The sequence below is a fragment of the Pagrus pagrus genome, assembly GCF_965226575.1.
Source record: "Pagrus pagrus genome assembly, chromosome: 5".
NCBI lineage: Eukaryota > Metazoa > Chordata > Actinopteri > Spariformes > Sparidae > Pagrus > Pagrus pagrus.
In genome coordinates, this window is record NC_140189.1 from 27,490,642 (window position 1) to 27,512,938 (window position 22,297).

General features: G+C 41.5%; 3 protein-coding genes across 3 annotated transcripts; 2 read left to right on the top strand and 1 right to left on the bottom strand.

Annotated features, from left to right (window-relative positions):
- Nucleotides 1-3,286: 3,286 nt before the first annotated feature.
- fosl1a (FOS like 1, AP-1 transcription factor subunit a) lies at nt 3,287-7,121 on the top strand. The gene is made up of 4 exons (XM_084352601.1): nt 3,287-4,048; nt 4,458-4,715; nt 5,645-5,752; nt 5,867-7,121. The coding sequence occupies exons 1-4, from the start codon at nt 3,932-3,934 to the stop codon at nt 6,422-6,424; spliced, it is 1,041 nt and encodes a 346-aa protein (XP_084208727.1). The 5' UTR covers nt 3,287-3,931; the 3' UTR covers nt 6,425-7,121.
- Nucleotides 7,122-9,321: 2,200 nt separating this feature from the next.
- ccdc85b (coiled-coil domain containing 85B) lies at nt 9,322-11,969 on the bottom strand. Its single transcript, XM_084353605.1, has one exon. The coding sequence runs from the start codon at nt 11,152-11,154 to the stop codon at nt 10,552-10,554; it is 603 nt and encodes a 200-aa protein (XP_084209731.1). The 5' UTR covers nt 11,155-11,969; the 3' UTR covers nt 9,322-10,551.
- Nucleotides 11,970-16,111: 4,142 nt separating this feature from the next.
- Nucleotides 16,112-20,950, top strand: fibpa (fibroblast growth factor (acidic) intracellular binding protein a). Its single transcript, XM_084353604.1, has 11 exons — nt 16,112-16,485; nt 16,623-16,707; nt 16,974-17,172; nt 17,809-17,935; nt 18,489-18,589; nt 18,839-18,972; nt 19,508-19,616; nt 19,744-19,807; nt 19,916-20,002; nt 20,104-20,201; nt 20,706-20,950. Exons 2-11 carry the CDS (start codon nt 16,623-16,625, stop codon nt 20,773-20,775), a joined length of 1,074 nt encoding a protein of 357 aa, XP_084209730.1. The 5' UTR covers nt 16,112-16,485; the 3' UTR covers nt 20,776-20,950.
- Nucleotides 20,951-22,297: the final 1,347 nt, after the last annotated feature.

The window sequence follows — 22,297 nt, forward strand, 5'->3', positions numbered from 1 at the left end:
AAAAATATTGATGATGCATTTTTTTTTAAATGAGCTGAGTAGAAGAACTTGTGTGCCACAGTGAATGAGTCGCTCCTCGGCTCTGTTGTAAAAATGCATTGTCAATGTTTTTAAGACGTCTCAGTAAAGACTTTGGACTTTCTTCGTGTCCTAAACCTTTTCTTTCTGGAGTTTTACTTAACATTTTTAAATCAGAGCTTCTACTGGGACTATTATACTGATGTATTGATACTTGTAAGGACTTGTACTTTGCTTATCTCGACTATAACAGACAGTGACTCATTCTCATTTTCTATGACCTCAGGACGTTTTACTGCTCTTACATCCATACTTTAAAAAGTGAGAGCTGACAAACATTATATACAATATTTCCCACACTATTTACAGTATTACCATTGTATTTGTGGAAATATTACATTTTATCAAGATAAAATCTAATCAAAGAAGTCATTAATTGCTATTATGGCTGGTAGAAATCACATACAGTACCTCAACAGACCGTGACCTGCACAATCAGACCTGGACAGTCAGAACTGTCTCGGTGCAGGAATGTTCAAAACCTGCACAAAGACCTGAAGTGCAACGACCCGCTGATCCATGAGGATGGCAGGAGAGGATGCTGGTCTGCTCTGTGCAGCACGTGTGTGTGTATGTGTGTGTGTGAGTGGGATGGGTGAGTGGGATGGGTGAGTGGGTGGGTGGGTGTGGATGAGTTATGCGAGTGCATATGGAGGTTTTTAGGGTGAGTAAACAGCAAAGGAATCTAAGTTTCCTTCCTCCCCAGAAAGCCGCGGGAAAATGTCAACTTTTGGAGGGAAAATGTGGAGTAAAACAAATCCTAACAACTTACTCACACTCTCACATGCGAGCCTACAGAAACACTTTTTTTCTAAAATCAAAAACTGATGCCCAATGTCTCCTGAGCAGTATTTCCTAGTCAGATAAAACATTAAAGAAACAGCTCAATGACGGTGTAATCAGGGGGGAGAAGTGGTCGACATGTTGTGACATGTTGCAGTTAAAGACACAGAACGTGTGTCATCACTGCATTCCTGACGCTTTAGTCATCTGACGCTCACCTTTGCCCTGTATTCCCTTCACCTGATACCATCAACCACATTGAATAAGAAAACATCCTGCGGTGTTTCGCTTATTATCACAGGGTGTAATATTGTTGAAATCTGAAAGATGAGACTCAGCAGTCGTATGAGCAGACGTGAACAGGTACAGGCCCTGTTAAATGTCACGAATGAGAATGAAACCGCCGGGAGCAAAAGTTATTACAAGATTCAAGATCATTTCTAGATAAAATAATCATTCACCGGCCCAATTTCCCCCTTTTTTCCTCCCAAAAGCAGATCTTTTTTAGTCCAGACTAGACTAGAAACTGTCCTTGCAATTAACTTTATTGACTCTTTTTAAAAAATTGACAATCCTTATTCCTCAGAGAAGGATTAGCAGTAATGTGAGACGTTGGTCCGACAGTCAGCAGCTCGGAGAAATCAGCTCCTGCCGGGAACCGTGTCCTTGGGGACTGCAAGGTCAGCAGCTGCTGTGTCAGACTGAAGCTCACCGTTTCTACAGCGAGCGTTTTTTGAATCTGTTAGTTACTATATTCTGCTTGCGAGTTGAAAAAAATAACAGTCGTTGAAACGGATGGTGAAATAATCGAGCAGCTTTGTGGCAGTTCGCCTGACTCATCTCCACAGGCATGCGTGCACATTGATGTGGTCTGAAGAGTGAGAGTGGCTGCCAGGAGCCTCAGCACAATTAGGCACATGCACTCAGCTTCGACCAGACTTCATCATCTGTGTCATAACTCGTCCTGTAGTGAACATGCAAACCCTGACGCTCATTTACAGCTAAAGCAGGTTTACCTGCCTGTTGTTTTAATGTGGTTAGACCTGAAGACTAGTGCTCATCACTCTTTTAAATGTATTTATAGGCCTGGGGTGTATTTTAAAGTCCATAATTAACATTTACATAAGCAGCTAGGGTTATATATTACATTAAGTTAATGATAAAAATTTGTTTTATTATAATTAAACTCCTCTTTGATATTTTGCAGTGTGGATTTAAAGTCAGTAATGTTGCTCTAACACAACATTTCACACATTAATTTACTTTCAGCTGCAGTTAAAATGACATTAATTACTAATAACAAACATCAATTCTCCGCTGGCATTGAAAATCAAATGGAAAAACTGTGAGTAACCAGATCTGGTATGGTTAAAACATGCAGTCAGTAACATAATCCAGGTATCACAATATTAAAGTAATGTTTCTTTTGGATTACCTCGATACCAAACATTTGCAAATCAAGACAAGACAAAATAAATATCAATCCGATGACTTTAATTTCATCTTAATATCAAATGTGTGTTCTGCAAGAATGCACAAGTTTGAATTTGGTTTCCCTCGAGACCACAGTGACGTTGTGTGAGACTCTTGCAGTGTTATGTGAGTTTGTGCATCGTTACAGAACAAGTCTGTCATTCTTTAAATCAGTAATCCCCTTTTTACTGAATGTTTCTGTAAACATCTTTATAATACATCATTTTCCCTGTAATGTAAACAGATTACAGTTAATGTAATCCCATTACATGTATTCTGTTACTCCCCAAGCCTGCAGGTAACACTAATAGCCATCATTAATAAATGGTACATTTAAAGTTAATTAACTTTATCTTATAGTTATTTCACTGTTAAAGGAGCAGCATGCAGTTTTTTTTGTAGAAATTCAAACTCAGAATTTTTATATTTTCAATATTAAACTCAGCAATAATAATTGTTTCCATTTCTGAATAAATGAGCTGCTGTCAGAGGAAAATAAGGTCCCAGAACACTGTTTGAGGCCAGAAAGGTGGCAGGGTCCGCCACATATAAACAAAATAAAACAGTATAAAACTGTGTTGCCCTTTAAAGCTAGTTTGTTTACTCAGTTTATTCAGTCATGAAAACATAGAGTTAGTTTATTTAGTTTGTTTAGGCATAAAAAAAAAGCACAAGGTCTGATTAACATTTCTACATAATGCACCTTTAACAAACAATTAAATGCTTTTCAAACCATTTATAAAGCAACTGTTTGTTATAAGGTATTTTATAAACAGTTTACGAAGCATTTCATTGTTTGTTAACAGTGAAATAAACTATTAATTAAAGCTAAATTAACTTTATTGGTGATTGTCATTGTAAAGTTAATAAATATACGCCTTTATTTTGAAATCTGTGACATTGTTGTTGTCTTTAACCTTATCTGTAAGAAAGTAGAGCAAATATTAACAAATAACAAAACTACTTTTAACTTCTTAACCCTCACACAGCCTGAATAAATGAACACGAGCGGTGTCGCACTCGGTGACAGTCCTTCCACTGAGGTAGGAAACTGTAAAGCGTCTGAACCACCTCACACCAGCATCATCTCCACCTGAGCTGGAGCGTCTTTCTGCTCCGAGGGATCCCGGCGTGTGTTGACTCTCGAGAGGAAACTCTCACCATATATGGTCAATGACGTCACCGCACGTGGTTAGATTCGTGCAAGGGGTTCCAGGCAACAGTATTTCCCGTAAGCGCGGAGGGGCGTGGCGAACCTACGGTGCCGCTTTAAGAGTTTACAAGCGCACGAGCTTCCCAGACTCCGTTTCTGGATGCGTGACTAAGGACGGGAGGAAGTGCTCGAGCTCGTTTTCGGAAGTTTTTAAGCGATTTGAAAAAAAAAGGGAGGCGGCAGTCGCTTCCTCGTTCACCCCTCGAAAACACACCCGCTTGGACTCTGCCGTTTACCGCAATAAGGTGGGCTTACCCCAAGTTTGAATCCGCACACACACTCACTCACTCACGCACACACGCGAGACTCAATCTGAAAGTAGTTTCGCGAGGAGCTGAGGACTTCACAGCTGGGAGCAGTTTTTCTTTTAAAGACGAGAAAAGGATGTATCGAAACTTTGGGAGTCAAGGACGAGGCAACCCGCCGTACACGGGCAGCGGTTCTGGGTCCAACTCTGGGTCTCTGGGAGGCACCAGCACCGCGACCACACAACAGGAGCAGGTAGGCTGAGCTTTCATTCAAACTGGGCTTACAGGTCACTGACAGATGTGTGAAACAAGATGTAAAAGCAGGAAAATATGAAGCAATAAAGTTATAAAGCTTCATCATCCTCACTGTCATTATACTCTTATAACTTTGTTTGGCTTCTCTTTGTTAATTAAATAAAAGACATGTGACTGGAAACTGAATATAGAACAAAGATAAGAGAAAACAAATAAGTAAAAGCAGCTTTAAAGTCAAGAGCAGTGCAAAGTAAACCTGTTAAACCTAATTTCTAGGTGGATATACAAGTTATTATACTGAACATGTGTCATTATAACTTAAACTAAAGATGTTTTAACACAATTGTTTAATCACTTTGCATTCAGGCCACAGAAATCATGTCTCTTCATTCATTTTTCCCTCCCAGAAATTTACAATGGCTGGCAGCAGTCAGTTTGTACCAAGCCTCAATGCCATCACGACCAACCAGGACCTCCAGTGGCTGGTCCAGCCCTCCCTCATGCATCCACCGGGCCCTTCACGGTCTCCGGTACCACCCTACCCAACCCTCTCAGGGGCACGCCTGCTGGGTCCACAGCCCTCCAGCTCCCATCTCTTCAGACCAGGGGTCATAAGGGCGGCTGCAAACAGTCCTGGTCCGACAAGGCGCCGCAACGATGAACATGTAAGAAAGCAGACCTGAGATGTGTTTTGAACTTTGACATTTTCCCTGGAGAGGTTGCAGTCAGCGAGGTGTGGACAACAGCTCGATCATTTCAGTGTAACCAGTGTGTAATATCCTGTAACTCTCCATGACACACTTTAGTCATTTCCTTCAGACTTACACATCACATGAATCCATTAAGAAATAAGCTAACGTAAGAGCATTTAGAGATGTGATGTAATGCATCATTTAAATACCTTTCCACTCTCAGGGCAACTTTAAAAGAAGACCATGAACTGTTTATGTTCTCCAACAGTGTTTACTTTGAGTCAGTGTGGACTCACCTGTGACACACTGTTTGCAAAGATCTGCTTTTTTTTTTGTCAGCAGAGTGACTCTAACGTGTCAGAACAAGGCAGATAACACAGATGTTAAACCCAACAGGACCTCAGCCGAACCGTCCACACGTCCCTCACAGCCACAGTGTGACTCTTTGGTTTCACCAGGCACATGTTGGCACACATCCTCCGTCGGTTTTGTTCTTGGAGTTGTAATTTCACGGTACAGGAAGTGAAGCGTCATGTGACTCACCGGGGCAAGTCATTTTCTGTGACTCACACCTGAGTCACCGCTGGGGTCTGAGCGTGACTCATCGTCGCGCTGAAAGGGCGGGAAATTATTGGATCAGTGGCAATTATTCAGTAGGAGTGCTGGGGTGAAGTCAGACCGAGGGGGTTATTGTTACAAAGGCATGAAAAAAAATCAGCCGCCATGAGTGTGATGACTCAGTGCGCACACGTGGTGGCGGTGTTTCACCTGTGGACTCCCGTCTGCATTTCATGTTGTGAAATTAGTTGTTTTTTTTTGCCCAAAGCGAGACTGTTTCACAATCCAATTTTCACACTGTTAAACTATTTCACATGTTTAAATATTTTTCTTTCTCTCCAAAGCTTTCCCAAGAAGAGATGGAGAGGCGCAGAGTGCGGAGGGAGAGGAACAAACTGGCGGCGGCAAAGTGTCGCAATCGCCGTCGGGAGCTGACGGACACGCTGCAAAATGTGAGTGAACATCACACAAATGTCAAAGCTTTAATGCTGGAAATACAAGAGCTCAGTCAGGAGAGAGAGTTTAACAATGTGTCTGTCTTTTCTCTGTTTCCCCCTGCGGTGCAGGAGACTGACGAGCTGGAGGATGAAAAGTCCCGCCTGCAGAAGGAAATAGCTGAACTACAAAAGGAGAGAGACAAGCTGGAGCTGGTTCTGGAGGCCCATCGTCCCATCTGTAAAATAGAGAGCTCTGATTCTGACTCGGACCCACATCCGTCGGTTTCCTCTCTGGGAGCCATCAAAATGGAGCCAGAGGACTCTGCGACCCCCGGACCCTCAACCAAACTCCCAGCAAAGATGGAGAAGCCCAAACCGAAGATAACCATCCCGAACAAGTCCGTGGCACCGTCCGTCTCCGCCGTCATCTTCGACTCGGAGTCGCTCCACACCCCGGTGCTCACGTCCACACCCTCTCCCACGCCCTTCAGAGCCGGCATGATGTTCACCTACCCCTCGGCCCCGGTGGACGCCAGCGCCTCCAGCACATCTCACGCAACATCACACCACGGGAGCCAACAGCAGCATCACGCCCCGCAGCCATGCGGGGTCGCTCATCGCCGCAGCAGCAGCAGCGGCGACCAATCGGATCACTCCCTGCACTCCCCGACCATCCTCACTCTGTGATGGGCGACTGTTGTCATCCGGGCAAAACACTAATGTTCATTTTGTCACAGTGTGTGTGTGAGTGTGTGACAAAAATGATCTCTGGAGGAAATGAAAATTGTGATAACGACCATTTCAAAATGAGCTTTGTGCATCTGCCTCATTTCATCTGTTCGGAAAGTTGATTCTGTGCTCAGAGAGGCGAGTTAGTGGCATTATCAGGATGTGAATGTTACACTCTTTATAGTTTTGATATGAATAAAAAGTCTTTATATTTCTCATTTGAGAAGCGATGAGGTCGAATGAGTATTTGCATGCAGAATTTATTATATAAAGAATTATAAGAGCTTTAGAAATAACTGATAACTACGTCTATTAATATATTTCTAGTTACCTTGTTACGTCACGTTGTGTAACACTTTATAAACGTCCTCTTTAAGGGAAAAGTACTTATATATATGAATAAATGGTCCTTATTTTTGTAAGAATCTCGAATCCTCATATTGTCTATGCAAATTATTGACCACTAAGGCTGGGCCGTAGGAGTTAATACAGATTATATAATCGTGTATTTATTTTCAGAGTGTAATATATTTTTTTGGTAATGTTTTCTCAGACGAACGAACTGCTTTGGTGGGCAGTGCCTTACTGTTAACTTTTGTCAAAGCTACTTCACAGACAATAAAGAATAACAGTCCAGAACTGTGTGAAAACTGTGGTGGTGTGTGATATTTTTGGTGAGAAACAAACAACGTGAAGATGTGGTCGGACTGAAATACATCTTTTAAACTACAGATTCTACGATTACCTCAAAATTACCAAGTAAAGTCAACTAATAATTTCAATTTGCAGCAATTTTTTAACTCGTACAACTTAAATGTAATGGTCTACTTGTTCATTCTGGGGTAATCAATTTCCTGACCTTTTTAAACTCAAGTCAACTTTTAAAATGTTCGGTGTATTTTCCATCTGATGAAGCAAAATGAGCACTGAATGTTCTCTGAGTGCAGCTTCTCCAAACTGCTGTTTTTTTGTACATCGTATCGTTAAATGAAAATCTTTGTCTAAAAAAACAAGCAGTTTGCCCTCGAGGAAGTCACACTGGACATATTTCATATTTTCAGAAAGAGCTGCTATGATTAATTGATTAGTTTTCAATTAATCACCAACTATTTTGTTAATTTCCTCCGGCAAGAACTTTATGTTTTCACCTCTGTCCGTTTGATTGTTGTGTTTTTTTTGGTTGGTTTGTCAGCAGGATTACACAAAAACTACTGAACAGATTTCCACTAAACTTGGACGGTGGACGGATCTCAGCCCAGAATAGAGCCCAGCAACTTTTGGCGGATCCAGGATTTTTTTCTTTAAAGAGGCTCTGTGAAACTTCTGCGTTGTGCTGGAAGACGGTTGTTAGTTTATGTTAGCGGACTCCATTTCTAAACGTTAGCTACTTTTGCTCTGTTAGCTGCGCAGAAAGAGGCGCTAGAGAACGTATATCAGGTATTTAGGTGGCTGGTATCTCTCAGTGAGTACAGAAGTGGATGGTTGGGCCTTGGCTGAGGTATGCACTCTACTGATTGCTATTCCAGCTGAATAATCGGTGTTAGTAATTCAAAATTCTGTGACTCCAGCTTCTTAAATGTGAATATTTTCTCATTTCTTCACTCGTGGTCAGGCACTAAACCGGATTATCTTCGGGTTGTGGACAAAACCACACGTCAGTTTGTCATCCTGGGCTTTGGGAAACACTCATCTAGATATTTCACCATCTTTTAACCAGACAGCTAATCAATTAATCGAGAAATGAGCAACAGATTAATCAACAATGAAAATTATCGTCAGGCGCCGCTCTATTCATAGATTAATCTGTCACAAACTGGAGAGCTTTTGTTGACGCTCGTTTAAAGGATAAGTCAACATTTCTGAAGCTTCACAGTAAACCAGCGCTGTAGCATTCTCCTGAATAACTGAGGTAGATGGGGACTTGTTTTAAAATGTATAAAGCTTGTACGGCTCCTGAAGTCTCCTCAAGCCCTGAGATCCCAAATTGATTTGAAAAGACGTTATTTGCACCATTTTGTACGCCGAAATCTTCAATTTTAGCCTCTAAGCTAACATGTCAAGTCTGTAAATAACGTCTTATCAAATTAATTTGGGATCTCGGGGCTTCTGGAGACTTGGGTTAAGCCGGAAAGCTGCATGAAGTCCTTTTATATCTTTAATATAAAACAAGTCCCCATCTACTTCAGTTGTTTAGGAGAACGCTGCAACTCTGTTTTGCCGTGAAGCTCCAGAAATGTTTTGTGGACTACGAACCTTCACCTGAGTAGATGAATGAATGATGAACGTTTGTTTTTCGGTGATTTTAGCCTTTAAAAGGATCTGATGGCTGCAGTGTGTGCTGACAAACTCTAATGACCGCTCAGTGTGTTCCTCGACTATGAACACTGTGTTCTCTGTTACCCAATTTCCCAAAACTGAAGCGAATCTCATGCTAATACATACATGGCTCAGAGGGCATTGGATTGCTCTGCTAAAATGGGGTTAGAGAGAGAAACAGAGATGGAACGAGAGTCAGATTGAGCGCTGGAGAGCATGAGAGAGAGAAAAAAAACAAACGTGTGTGTGTGTGTGTTTGCTGCTGTCAGAGGACGCCTGCACATCACTAAGTGGGTAAAAGCATTACTGTCCTCTTCAGCTCTCCAGACTGTGCAAATAGGGATCCAAAAATAAAACTGATGAACATCCATAAAGTCAGTCTGTATGACATGAAGGGAACATCAATCAAGCGCGGCCGGTTCGGACACGAAGGTCAGAACAACAAGTGCAGAAATCAATCCTTCACTGTGTGTCATGTAAATGTAAATGCTTGTTCCTGCAAAGTCGAACACGCAAAAGAAAGGTCAGAACAGCACACACAAAGTGTCATACCCACTGTATTTAAAGCTCTTCAATGCACTACGAGCATAGCCCACCAATAAACAGCTAACGACAAAATAAATCTTTTCTAATCCATGTGCATCATCTATGATTTAAACTGAAATCGGTTAGTAGTTAATACAGATAAATCAAGAGAAAGAAGGGTCAAAAAGTCAAGATTATCCCTAATGTTACAGGGTAAATACAAAGCATGAGCTACAGAAGAAGAAGCCGGCCGTCGCCGGCTCAAACAATCTGTGATATGCTAATCGAAACAACAACAACAACTTCATAATAAAAACGTAACACAAGTGAGTCTAAACAGCTCGGTTTGAATAGAATAGAAATCATTCAAACGTTGTAGACCTTCCAGTTTTGTTTACAAAGAGTTTCCAGTTGGATTTTTCTTTTTAAAAAATGTGACAGCTCTGAGTGAGGTCCAAGGACATCTATGTCAGCGTCTGATCCACTGGACCCCCCCAACCCCACCCACAGTAAACCTGAAGGGCCTTCACATCAGAACTGGTTCACAGGCCTGTACAAATTGTGACAATCATCATGCACGTATGGCACTCCAATCCTGTCCTGAGGAAGAGAGTGCATAAAATATTACACATTATTGGGCATCTAGCAAAACAAAAAAGCAAATATCAAATAGTGTCATGTTTTTTTTTATCTTCTTCTTCTTCTTTTATCACAACTCGTCTATTTTCAGTGCTATTGGAAATTCGGTGGACTAAATATGGCTCAAAACTGGATTGAAATGAATCTTTAGATCGTGTGATTTAAGAGATCCATGGTAACGCTGTCCAGTGCAATAGAAAACAAGGCTTCTACCAGTGTAGGCTAGTCCAGTGCATGAGATAAATTTATATATGTGACCCACTTTTTTTTGGTCCCATTTGTTTTTTCTTCTTCTTTTTTTCTTTTCTCATCAACAGACCACTGAAAAAAGGAGAAATTTCCCAAAAAACAGAAGTTAGAAAAAACACTGTAAAATTTAGACGCATTAATCATCTGGTGAATGTCTTCAAAGTCCTGAAAATGTCTCTGTGTCGAGTCAAACACTTAGTGGCACACAGATCTTTGCAGCATCCGGGAGGATCTATAATGCTTCTGCACCAATTTGTCTGACAAAGCCTCTGTCAATCACATCACTCCTACTCTACAGCTTCCTCTCTGGAGCTTGGAGAAGCCCCCTCCCCTCTTGCTTGACATCAACCTGTCCATCAGTCATCAGGTGAGCACACCAGGTGAAGCTGGTCCGGGCTCCCCACGCTGCCTGTGCTCGAGCTCCCGTCCCCCAGGTCCCGGGCCACCATGCAGGGCAGGTTGAGCTCGGTGGACCCTCCCGGGCTGGAGTCACTCCTGCTCACACACTCCTCCTCCAGGACCAGGCACAGCTCCTTCAGGTCCAAGTTCTCCTTCACCAGCCCGTCCTGCATGCGCTCCAGATCCGCCAGCTTTTTCAAGTAACCGCCCAGGTCCTCCCGCATCACTTTGGCTGCGTGATGCCCGAACAGCTGCCATTCCCTCGCCAGCTTCTTCACTTTGAGCCGGTCGTCGTCCAGGAAGCAGCACAGGTCCCGCAGCTCCACGTTCTCCTCCTGCAGGCGCTGGTTGATGGTCTTCAGTTCCCTGATCTCGAGGAGGTGTCCCTGCAGCTGTTTGTTCACCTCCTTTATCAGCCGTCCTCGCTGGATGAGAGCTGAGATTTTGTCCGACTCCTCTTTACGCAGCCGGCTCACCAGCTCCTCTTTGGAGCACGCCAGCAAATCCTCGTCGGACATCTTTGACAGCTCTCTGCTGATTATCTCACCTTCGGTACTCATGTTGTATTAAAAAAAGACCCAGAAGGTTTACCTGAGAATCTGTTAAAAAAGCGCTGAGATGTGTCTGGATGCTTCAATGCTTGTACATCCTCGTCTTCATCTGCATCCAGTGTGATCCAGATGTCATCACGACGGCACCGGAGGCCAAATCATAGCAGAGAACATGTGATGTTTTTATTTTAGATGGCTTTCTGCAAGTGGCTCCGACTTCAAGTCCTGTTTTTGACGCCGAACCCAGGGATTGTTCTCGGCGGATGATCGCCCTGACGAGGCCGCGTGTATGAAAAATGAAGATGCACCGCAAAAAGCCCTCCGATAATGTCAATCTGTCATCCTCTCAGCAGCAGGCTGTGCTCTCCAAAGGCCTCCGAGAACACAGCTGTCCTTATTTTACCTCCTCTCGCAGTGTGTTGAAGGCAGCTCACTGGGCTCTTCTGGACTCTCTCTTGCACAAAAGGCCCGGTCGGATCCGCGGAGGCTTAATCCAGCAGCCTCGGACGCACACCCTGCAGATGTTGTGATTTTTTTTTTTTACGTCGCTGGCATCGTCTCATCAGGCTGTGCTCGGCTCGCCTCGGCTGAATGAACTCCGCTCCCCGCTCGGCTGCAGGATGAGTCCGCGCGGTGCAGCTGCTCGTTATGAAGCCCGGTTCATCGTTCGGAGCGAAAACACAGAAGATCCAAATAAATCACGACCCGATCCGGACCTCTATCCGCTCAGAGTGAGTGCATCATCTCTGCTCATCCTCTCGGCCCGGACTGTTACCACAACAATGTCCGCCTCCGCCACTTTCACGGCTGTGACTCCGCTCAGCGGTAAGATGCGTGTCAAGCACGCGTGTGCGCGCACACACCAGCAGAAGATGGTCTCTGCAGCCTTCAAAATAAAAGCAGCAATGTGCAAAATGTTAAAGGTGCAGTATGTAAGAATTTTAGCTTAAAAACATTAAAAAATTAAAGGTGCAGTATGTACAAATTAGAGTTAAAAACACTTAAAATTAAAGGTGCAGTATGTAAAAAAATAGAGGTCAAACATTTAAAATTAAAGGTGCAGTATGTAAAAAAATAGAGGTCAAACACTTAAAATTAAAGGTGCAGTATGTAAAAAATTTGAGTTAAAAACACAGAAAATGTTAAAGGTGCAATATGTAAGAATTGTCGTTGAAAACATTTAAAAGTAAAGGTGCAATATGTAAGAATTTTAATTAAAAGCATTTAAAATTAAAGATGCAATATGTAAGAATTGTAGTTAAAACATTTAAAATTAAAGGTGCAATATGTAAGAATTGTAGTTTAAAAACACTGAAAATTAAAGGTGCAAAGTAAAAAGTACAACATCTAGTGGAGTAGAAGTATAAAGTTGCAAGTACAAGTAGCTCAAAATTGTTGGCTACTTAAGTAGAGTACTTGAGTAAATGTACTTAGATACATTGCATCACTGAAAAGAAGCAAAGAAGTATTACCAAATATATTTTTGGGAGCCACAATATAGATTCTTACCTACTCTACAACATCTGTTTTATTTTGAAAGTTTCTTCCGGAAGTTCCACTTTGTATGACGACTGCAGCTTTGACACGTCGGTTAGATAGTAATCAGAAATATTTGTGGTTTCCTTTGAGGTTTCCAGCTGCTCTTCGCGTATCATACTTAAGGTATGGTCTCAGATGGCAACAGAGAATCGATCAGCTTATTGATCCAGCTCCACTGACTCTGACCAGCTCAGCTACATCAGGGAAAAAACACAACAAGATGTGAGGATGAAGCTCTGCTCCATGTGCTCTCTCAGTGAGGAACGTGTGCGCCCCCATTTGGATTCAAAAACATCATTTTTTTTTTTTTTTTTACCCTTATCATGCCATGGAAGTAAAACTGCAGGGACAGGCATGGTTTAGAAAGGAAATGAGGAGGAAAGGCCTGTGTGAAGCCACTTCCTCTGGGGATTCCTGCTCATTGGAGTGAACTCATCCTCAGAAACTGAAGACATATGACACATATATATCCCCAATCTTGGTAAACCATGAAGAATAGGGTCAATCGATTGGCCCTGCATGCCTCTGGAGTTCCCTACAGAGAGAGATGTACAGTACAGTGTCGTATCACGAGTCACTCCTGGTTGTTCTCGTTTCTTTTCAAAGAACACAGACGGAAAGTGACGGCAGCCTTTTTTCTTTTTTTTTTTTTTTTTCCATGGGTTTATGCTGAGGCATTCAGCCACATCCTTCCGCCCTCTGTCCCACCTCCATTGTTTCACTGAGGCCATAACAATGTAGGGTGTTAACCGAGCAAGGGGGAGCTGGGGATGGAATCAGGGTGTCATGTGAGGTTAGAAACGAGAGTGTTGATGTGCAGCACAAGAGAGATCCCGACAAAAAGACATGTTGACCGAGTCGTTTTCCCTTATGTTGTGATTTTGAAGGACACATGCAGAAACACAGAAAGGGAGGGTGAGGAGAGGGATTTGGAGGGATTTATTTAGATTAATCGCCGGAGGAAAAGCGAGCAGATTGTGTACACGCAGCAGGCAAAGCACATAGGAGGGGCTGGTGCTCGCACAGAGGCCTATCCCTGATCTGACACGTTTTGAAATAACTAGGAGCACAAATGAAAGGCCAGAGATCAACAATAGGTTGCTGCCTGGCTGCTAAACGCACCGCTGTAATTTGAATCTTCACATAAGCATCCATTATGGTTTCATTTTCTTTTCAGTCCGCTTTAAATGAATGGTATCCTGGTGTTGAGTGTTAGGACTTTGGTCTGTACTGTAAAGTGATACTCACAATTATGGAGTCTTTTGGCTTTAGTATCCACTCCTTGCACTATGTGAAGTCACTCCAAAGTGCACAGCCAGCACAATATCAGACAGCGCCACTTGCCAATAGGATTAAAAAGCTACGGCACGACTTTACAGCTCACGTTTGGCCCACAGTAGGCGGGAGGCATTACAGCAGGTCGTTACAGATTCACGGCCCCCTGGTCGGCGTGCTTCCTTTCAGCTTCAGGCCTGGGTTTGTAAGTGTGACGACATACAGTAATGAGGGCAGGGCTGATAAAAAAAGAGCCTGAGGTAAATCTGTAGTCTACACGTGTATCAGTTCATTAATATATGATGAAACTGGTTATCATGCTTTCCATTATCTAGAGTGCACAATCTCTTATTTAAAATCTATTTAATTTAAATTGATAGAAACCTAAAGACCACGTCCATTAGGCCGGTGCCTTTATTCAGGCCCAGGAAGGATAGAGGACTCAGCTTTGAGTCATCAGCTGATCAACATATTGAGTAAAATGTGATTTTAACTCAATTTAAATACTTAAAATCAAGTTACCACTAAAATAGTTGCCCAGTCATACCGAACTAGATACAGACTTTTTCTTCCCTGACAAGAATTTGTACCATATAGTAACATTATTAGATACTACAGCAGTAATGTGATTACTTTGAGGAGTTCTTCTTGTATTAAAGTCTAAATTGTTTATTATTATTAAGTAGTGGACATATTATATCAAAGGATGACTAGTGTATTTCAAGCTGTCTGAGAGCAACCGACCCAGGTCTTCCCTTCTGCTTTATCTCAGATTGGTTTTAAAGGGTCAATATGTAAGAATTTCAGTTGAAAAACTTAAAAGAAATACTAAATTAACAGTATAGTGTGAATAAATAGCAGTTTTGACATGATGTCTATGTGCACTGCTCAAAATTAGTTAGGGATATTGGGATATGGGTGTATGGATATTCAATAAAAGTCTAAGTACATGTGTTGCATTATTATTGTCATTCACAAAACACAAAATAAAAATTTAGACTAAACAATGTAACTAACAACACTCCCCTGGTCCCTGTGTTCTCAGCCCGCACAGCTAGCTGCACAGCTAACTGAGCTAAGGGCAGCTACGGTTAGCAGCAATGAGTGGTTACCCTGGTGATATGCTGCCCCCTGTTTGTTTTGAGTTTAAATTTGACAGGTGGTCGATTGTTCAGTTTAAAACGCTGCCTGCATCCTATATTCACTGAACAGATCTGTCTCTTGGGTCCAGCTGGATGAAGGGCCCATTAATTTTATCATGCATTATCGAAGGGCGTTGTTAGCCTCAGCCACATGCTCTTCCATTCATAATGGATGACGTCTGCTGTGGCTCTACTGTAACTGTAACTGTCGTCCTGGAAACAAGCTGACTGGACAAAGAGGGAAATGGACGCTGATGAATTAGAAACGTTAGAAGAAGAATTTCAGGGAACTGACGATAAACTTGACGCTATAGAAAAAATGACTATCCAGGAATGACTGTGTTAGAATAAAAGCACAATTTTGTTCACAACGTAATCGAATGAGGCAAAACATTCAAATGAAACATTTTAACTACAGAAAGATAATTGTTGGCACGATCAATATCTTCTTTGTGTTGAGGAGATAGCTAAGGCACTTAGCAAATAAACATTTTGAGTGAAAATTTCAAAATGTACAAAACAAGTATGGCAATATTAACATTATATGGGTATAAGAATGCACACAAGTTCACATTAAATAAGACAAATCAGAAAGAAAAATAAGCAAACAAACAAATAACATAACTAAACCTTAAAAGACGAGCGTAGCTTTAAAGATTTTAGGTACAATTGAAATTCTTGATGATTTAAAGCTCCCGCTCTTGTGTATAAAACATTTTGACAGACATAACTCATGTAAGAGTAGCACATACAGAACAAATATTAATGAGAATAAAGCTCCATGAGGACATCAAACAAGGAGAATACAAGTAAACATGAGATGAAAATTGAAAAGAGAAAAATAAAGTCAGGAGACAGACAGATGGGCACACACATATAAACCAATGTGGACATCATTAGACAGAAGTTTAAAGGTAAAATGTCTCACTTTAGTGAACAGTGTAGTGAAGCTCAGTGTCTGAGGTGAAAGCTGAGCCCTCCTCCAGCGCTTCCTGTGACGTCACCAAACCGGAAGTAGCATGCCCGCCTGTTGTTGACACTGCGCACCCATAGCAATACAGAGAGGAGGCTGCCATTTATTATACGTTCGTGTTTTTAAGAGCGTCTGCTGTTCGCCTGATTACGTGCTCATGTTAATTTGGTCTTCAATAACCGTTTTGTCGGCTGGTTGTCAGTTCAGTCTCCGCCGACGCTGCTAACTTTGCGACGTAGCTAGCAAAGGAGGCTAGCCGTTAATGGGGAGGGAAGTTAGCTAACTAGCTATTAGGACGCCATGGAAACAACATTTAAGTTAAGCTAATATAAGTTAACGGTATACTTCGCACGGGGGGTTTTATTGAAGCCTCGTACTTGGATCTGTTTGGGACAACACAGGCAAGACAAGGTATGATGTCACACTGGCTGTGTTTGGCACTCTTAAGCTAATCTGACAGCTAATTGTTGATAGCTACTTAAGCTAAACAAGTGTCAAACATTTTACTGTCCTGACACATGTGCTTTTACTCTTTTGCCTTCGCACAGATGGCTATGGAGCTGGATGTGTTCGTGGGTAACACCACCATCATGGATGAAGAGGTTTACCAGCTGTGGTTGGATGGATACACAGGTATGGATCACACCACAGATAGGCAACATGAGTAGGGTTGCATTTACAAAGTCCTGGTTTGTTGGATCTATTTTTCAAAATGCATCCTGTGAGTTTTACTGGAGTTTGGTTAAAAATACAATCAGATGCAGTGGCTCCTAATCCACATCCTGCACCTTTTATAGCTGCCATTATGAAGTGGTGTATCAGTTTAGAGGCAGAGGTACCAGTTGTTACACATAACCCACACAACCCTGTGAACCAAGTGTGTGTGATTCATCCAACAGTGAGTGACGCAGTGAAGGTACGAATGGAAGGAGGAGTGATGGAGGAGTGTGAGGCGAGCGCAGATGTTCTGCTGAGTGACACCATGGACCAGTACAGGACTTTCCAGATGTGTGAGCGTCTGCTGCACAGTCCAGCCAAACTAGCCAACCAGCTACTGTTCCAGATCCCTCCTCATCGACAAGCCGTCCTCATAGAGAGGTGTAGTAATGATGCTGTCATTGATTCTCCTCTAATTATCTGATGCGTCACATCTCATTTATTTAAGGATTTATGTGTATTTCTTTCAAGTCAGAAGTTAGCATAGCAGACCATAGTGAATAAGCTTAAGTTAAGAATCAGAGATTGGCACAAATACATCAAAAAGTGTCTTGTTACAAATTACAAATACTTGCTTATCATATATATCAAAATAAAGTACAAAATCTTGTAATTGAAACATTTATTTATTAAAAATTGTAATTTAAAAAGTACAAAAAGACGTACAAACTAATATTATTACATTTTAGTCATTCACTAGCCTTAATATGGGCTGGAGTTTGTTGAGCCAGTTGCTCAATAGAGACAGACAGAGCTCCGTAATTAAAATCAGGTAATTATTATAAAATTATTTGTTATTCTTTTAGATCCTGATGTATCTTACTCTGATTTCGCAGGGTATATAGATAAAGTCAGTGGTTTAAACAGTTTTATAACGGAAAAATGTCTAATCATTTTAATGATAAGGAATAAGGAAGCAAACTATCAGTGCAATTAAATTGCTTAGAATTTTCATTCCTATAAATGAGGATATATTCTTACAAGTGTCCTCTCTTGCCTTTGTATTTCCTGCTTCAGATACTATGCCTTCGACGATGCGTTTGTCCGTGAAGTCCTGGGAAAGAAACTCTCCAAAGGAACCAAGAAAGACTTGGACGACATCGGTGCCAAGACAAGTGTGACACTGAAGAGCTGCAGACGACAGGTGAGAACACTGTAGCTCCATTAACATGCAATTTACTGGAACATCCACAAGCTCACAAGTGACGTTTAGAGCTCCTGCTAGCTCTTCGTCTTTGCACTTAAATGGAAGATAAAGTTTGCAGACTTTTGAATATATTCATCTATTGCTCCAGCATCTGCCTCAGGTGTTTTTTTTTTTTTTGCATCTGTGTCATCTGTTAGCATATTATGAGTTTGAAAAGGATTAGTGATGGCTATTTATCAGAGGAGTCCGCAGCTGATTCAAAAGATACTGAAGCCACCGAAATGTGTTTCTTCTCCTAATCTGACTTTCAGTTTTATACTTACAGAGTTATAGTAAGTGAAAAGCTGAATTCCTCACACTTGAAAGACTTTCAATTACCATCTTTTATCATCTACTATTTTTCTAGCAGTGAGTTCGGTTTACATGTTGTGATGAGGCAGCTGAATGTCTGCGGAGAAAGCGCTTGTGCAGGTTTTTACAGAAGTTGCAGTTTTTGAGTGTTTTTTAGTAAAACTCCTGCGTCATGTGTTTTAATGTGTTTTAATTTTAGTTCGACAACTTCAAACGTGTTTTCAAAGTTGTGGAAGAGCTGAAGGGACCCCTGGTGGAGAACATACGTCAGCATTTTCTTCTCTCCGACAAGCTTGCAAGGTAATCAGTAGCGGGAAGAACAGAGAAGAAGCCCACCTGCCGCAGGTTTCTTTTCCAAAGTATAGGTTATTGCTTCAGATCTGTTTTGTTGTTGGTTTTATGATGAATTACGACACGATTTTGTGTTGTTGACAAAACAACTGAAAAGACCAGTAATAAGCATATTCAAACTAACAACAAAAACAAAGTTATATCTCATTGTCTTGTTTTTTTTGTTTGCTCCTGTAATGCCTCCTCTGCTCGTTTCAGGGATTATGCTGCCATTGTTTTCTTTGCCAACAATCGCTTTGAGACGGGGAAAAGAAAGCTGCAGTATCTCACTTTCCAGGACTTTGCTTTCTGTGCCGGGCAGCTTATCAACAACTGGACCGTAGGAGCTGTTGGTGAGCGAATTCATTTTTTTTCTTGTTTCCTTTGGCTGATGCCTGCGATTTTTATCTGAGACGTAAAGTGGCATGCACAGCATTTTAAATCAGTTATGTAACCAGTATATTAATCATCTGGAACTATCTTAATCTGTCTTAGTTTGAGGCTTACAGAGCGATAAAACATTTTTGTAATACATTTCTAGGATATAAAAAAAACATTGAAACAGTGAGACAAAATATAAACAGGACCTAAAATAAATGTCTTACATAAGAACAAGAGGTATGCTGTCTGTGCAGGTTATTATTAGAGTGGTGCCTCCTTCAGTGAGACCCACTGACCACCAGAGGTCCTTCAGGTTTTGCAGATCATCATTAGTACAAAGATGAATTTTTTAATTTCTATGTTACCAAATCAATCAATTTTGAGTGAAAAATGTTAATTGGGTCAAGTAAAGTTTGAGTAATGCCATAATAGATATAATAAGTGATGACAGTAATGAGAAAAGCACGTCATTTGAACTGATTTGTGACTGATGTGTTTTCTTTGTAGATAACATGGTGGAAGACATGGACGTGGATCTTGATAAGGAGTTTTTACAAGAGCTGAAAGAACTGAAGATTTTAATCACCGACAAAGATCTGCTGGATCAACACAAAAGGTAACAGAAGCACACGGAAACCTACACATTTTCTGCTGATTACTGAAAACACACCAGCCTTAATTATCATTTTATCTTCTATCTTTTATTTGCAATTTCTCTTTTCCGCTCGCTCCACTCCATCCAGTCTGGTCTGCACAGCTCTCAGAGGAAAGACTAAAGCTTTTAATGAGATGGAGGCTAATTTCAAGGTGAGAAACCTCACACCCTCGTGATATCATAAATGCAGTCGGTCAGTCACGTGCAGAATGAAATGAAATAAGAGTTTTTGAAGGAATTTCTTTTTCCTTTTCCTCCAGAATCTCTCCAGAGGCCTTGTCAACATCGCCGCCAAGTTAACCAACACAAAAGATGTCAGAGATTTCTTCATTGATCTTGTGGAGAAGGTGTGTACTTGTACTTTCACAGATCATTCGGCCAGTTTTTCTGAGGCCGGTTCCTCTGAGACTGTGATGTAACGTCTCCTCCCCTCCTTCTTCTCCCCCAGTTTATTGAGCCGTGTCGTTCGGACCGATGGACTGCAGCGGACATGAAACTCTACCTCACTCACTACACCAACTCGGCTCACATACTCGACACATTCAAGTGAGTTAATGTGCTTTTATTCTGGAGAGCTTATCAGGCAGAGACTGGCACCAACCCTGCCTTGGTTATCACATCCAAAGGGGGTGCCCCATGCTAAAAATAAAGTTATGGGAAAAGTAAACAATAGCTGAATACTGATACAGTTATTGAACGCTGCTCCAGCATGAAGTTGTATGTTAAAACGTCCCTGTTCTGCCAGTGGGTGTCACCCTATCTCGCCCCTGGTTTCTTAAACTGTAGTTACCTTGTTTCTCATGCAAACACTCAGGAATGTAGTTAAGGGTTTACACAGCCCTGCACCACTACATGCTTAACAAAGAGATATTCATAAAAAGAAACAGAGACCCCCCCTCACCACTACTACACCGGGTGGACAACGATTGCCTCATTTACTCTCTTCACCCAGATTTCACAACAACAGTTTGTCATGAGACTTACAGCACCTCTTTGCTCCGTTCACTCACAGTTTTCTCTCTTTCTCTCTCTTTGTTTTCTGCCCCGCAGACACCAAGCTGTGTGGGACAGATACATGGGCGTCATCAAAAGCTGTATCTTCAAAATGTATCACGACTGAAGCGTATTTCTTCCCCTGCTTATTTTTTTTTCCCTGCGCTGAAGCTGTTATCTCATCTCGTACTTTCTCTGTTTTCGATTCATCGGCGGTGATAATTTCTTCGCCGCCCTGTTTGAATCTAGTGTCTGTAAATTTGATTTGTAAATAAAATTAACACATTTACATCAAAATGTCATTCTGTTGTATCTTATCGTTTTATCTGCTCTGTTAAATGGAAGATCTGTTGTTATTGACTCGCTCCCGGGACGAGATTTAGTGATCTCGTGCGTGCTGGATGGAGATTTATTAAAGTACAGTCTGTCAGTGTTTTAGATTTTAAACATCAGATTACATGTGTGATGAAGTGAGACCTCTGCCAGAGTGTGGGGTGTCTGTGTGTGGTCATGGGAATAATGGACCAACGGGGGGGCACAGTTGGTCCAGCCAGGGGGTTGTCTGTGTGACTTTTAACAACATCCCCCGTAATGACAGCTGCCACGTCTGCCACCACCCAGAAAGACAGGACAGATAAACAATCTGAGGTTAAGAAAAGGTTTTTAAAGCCAAACTGTGGAGATTTACTCGCTCCCATGATTTTAAAAATAGCCCGATTGCGCTCTCTAAAAATATAAACATTAGTGTGTCTATTAAAGAATATTCAGTTTAAGTGTTAATGCAGGCAATGGTTTTGTAATGGGTGTTGTATCCGTTAAAGTATCTTGAAATGAAGCCTGCAATTACAGTAATGTGGCTGCTGCTCATTTTATTTTGTGGGAAGCCTGCAGAGGTGGCAAAAGCACATTCTTTACTCAAGTAGATGTACAGATACTTGTGTCAAAAAAGACTGGTGAAAGTAGAAGTACTGATTCAACTGCTTTACTCAAGTGAAAGAGAAAGTACAGGCTTTGTACAAGTTTCCCTCTGAAGGACATTTCCAGCGGCCATTCCTGTGCAGAGCTAACTGAACCTCACATCATTTTAATATCAATCAAAGACTATTAAACTTAAAGGTAGAATCGGTAGGATTTGTCCGAGCTGTTTGTGAACGCAGCACAAAAATAGTTGATTGTTGAGCCTGCTCATAAAAGTCCCAGGATGTCAAATAGCCTCATTTTGGGTTGATGAAGCAACAAAAAATAGAGAAACTAAGAAAATCCAGGCAGAGGCCTGCAGGTACAAGACACTATCACACCGTTTCTCTGTCTGTCTGTACACCGGTTCATCTTGCTGTGTCTGCCATGTGAGATATGCACTGATAGGTTGTAATCAGTCTTGTGATGTTGGAACGAAATAAAAATAATTCTCCCCAAATGCATTTAAACTAAAGTAACCGGCTTGTTTGGAAAATGTAAGAAAGTACAGATATTTGTTTCTGTATCTCGTGAGTAAAAAGTTGTCAGTACTCAAGTAAAGTACAGTTACAGAGTATTTGTACTGCGTTCCTTCCCACCTCTGGAAGCCTGACCTTTTAAGTTGAGTCACACTCAAACTTAATAAAGACCAATGTAGGTTAAGCAACATCTTAACCGGTCTGCAACATAAA

What these genes read in the sequence shown, in the direction of transcription:
- ccdc85b (XM_084353605.1), bottom strand. Translation starts at nt 11,154, where the DNA reads ATGAGTACCGAAGGTGAGATAATCAGCAGAGAGCTGTCAAAGATGTCC.
- fibpa (XM_084353604.1), top strand. Translation starts at nt 16,623, where the DNA reads ATGGCTATGGAGCTGGATGTGTTCGTGGGTAACACCACCATCATGGAT. An exon ending in CTGGACCGTAGGAGCTGTTG is followed by an intron (nt 18,973 to 19,507) that starts GTGAGCGAATTC and finishes TTTTCTTTGTAG; the next exon opens with ATAACATGGTGGAAGACATG. An exon ending in CTGCTGGATCAACACAAAAG is followed by an intron (nt 19,617 to 19,743) that starts GTAACAGAAGCA and finishes CACTCCATCCAG; the next exon opens with TCTGGTCTGCACAGCTCTCA.
- fosl1a (XM_084352601.1), top strand. Translation starts at nt 3,932, where the DNA reads ATGTATCGAAACTTTGGGAGTCAAGGACGAGGCAACCCGCCGTACACG. An exon ending in CGACCACACAACAGGAGCAG is followed by an intron (nt 4,049 to 4,457) that starts GTAGGCTGAGCT and finishes TTTCCCTCCCAG; the next exon opens with AAATTTACAATGGCTGGCAG. An exon ending in TGACGGACACGCTGCAAAAT is followed by an intron (nt 5,753 to 5,866) that starts GTGAGTGAACAT and finishes CCTGCGGTGCAG; the next exon opens with GAGACTGACGAGCTGGAGGA.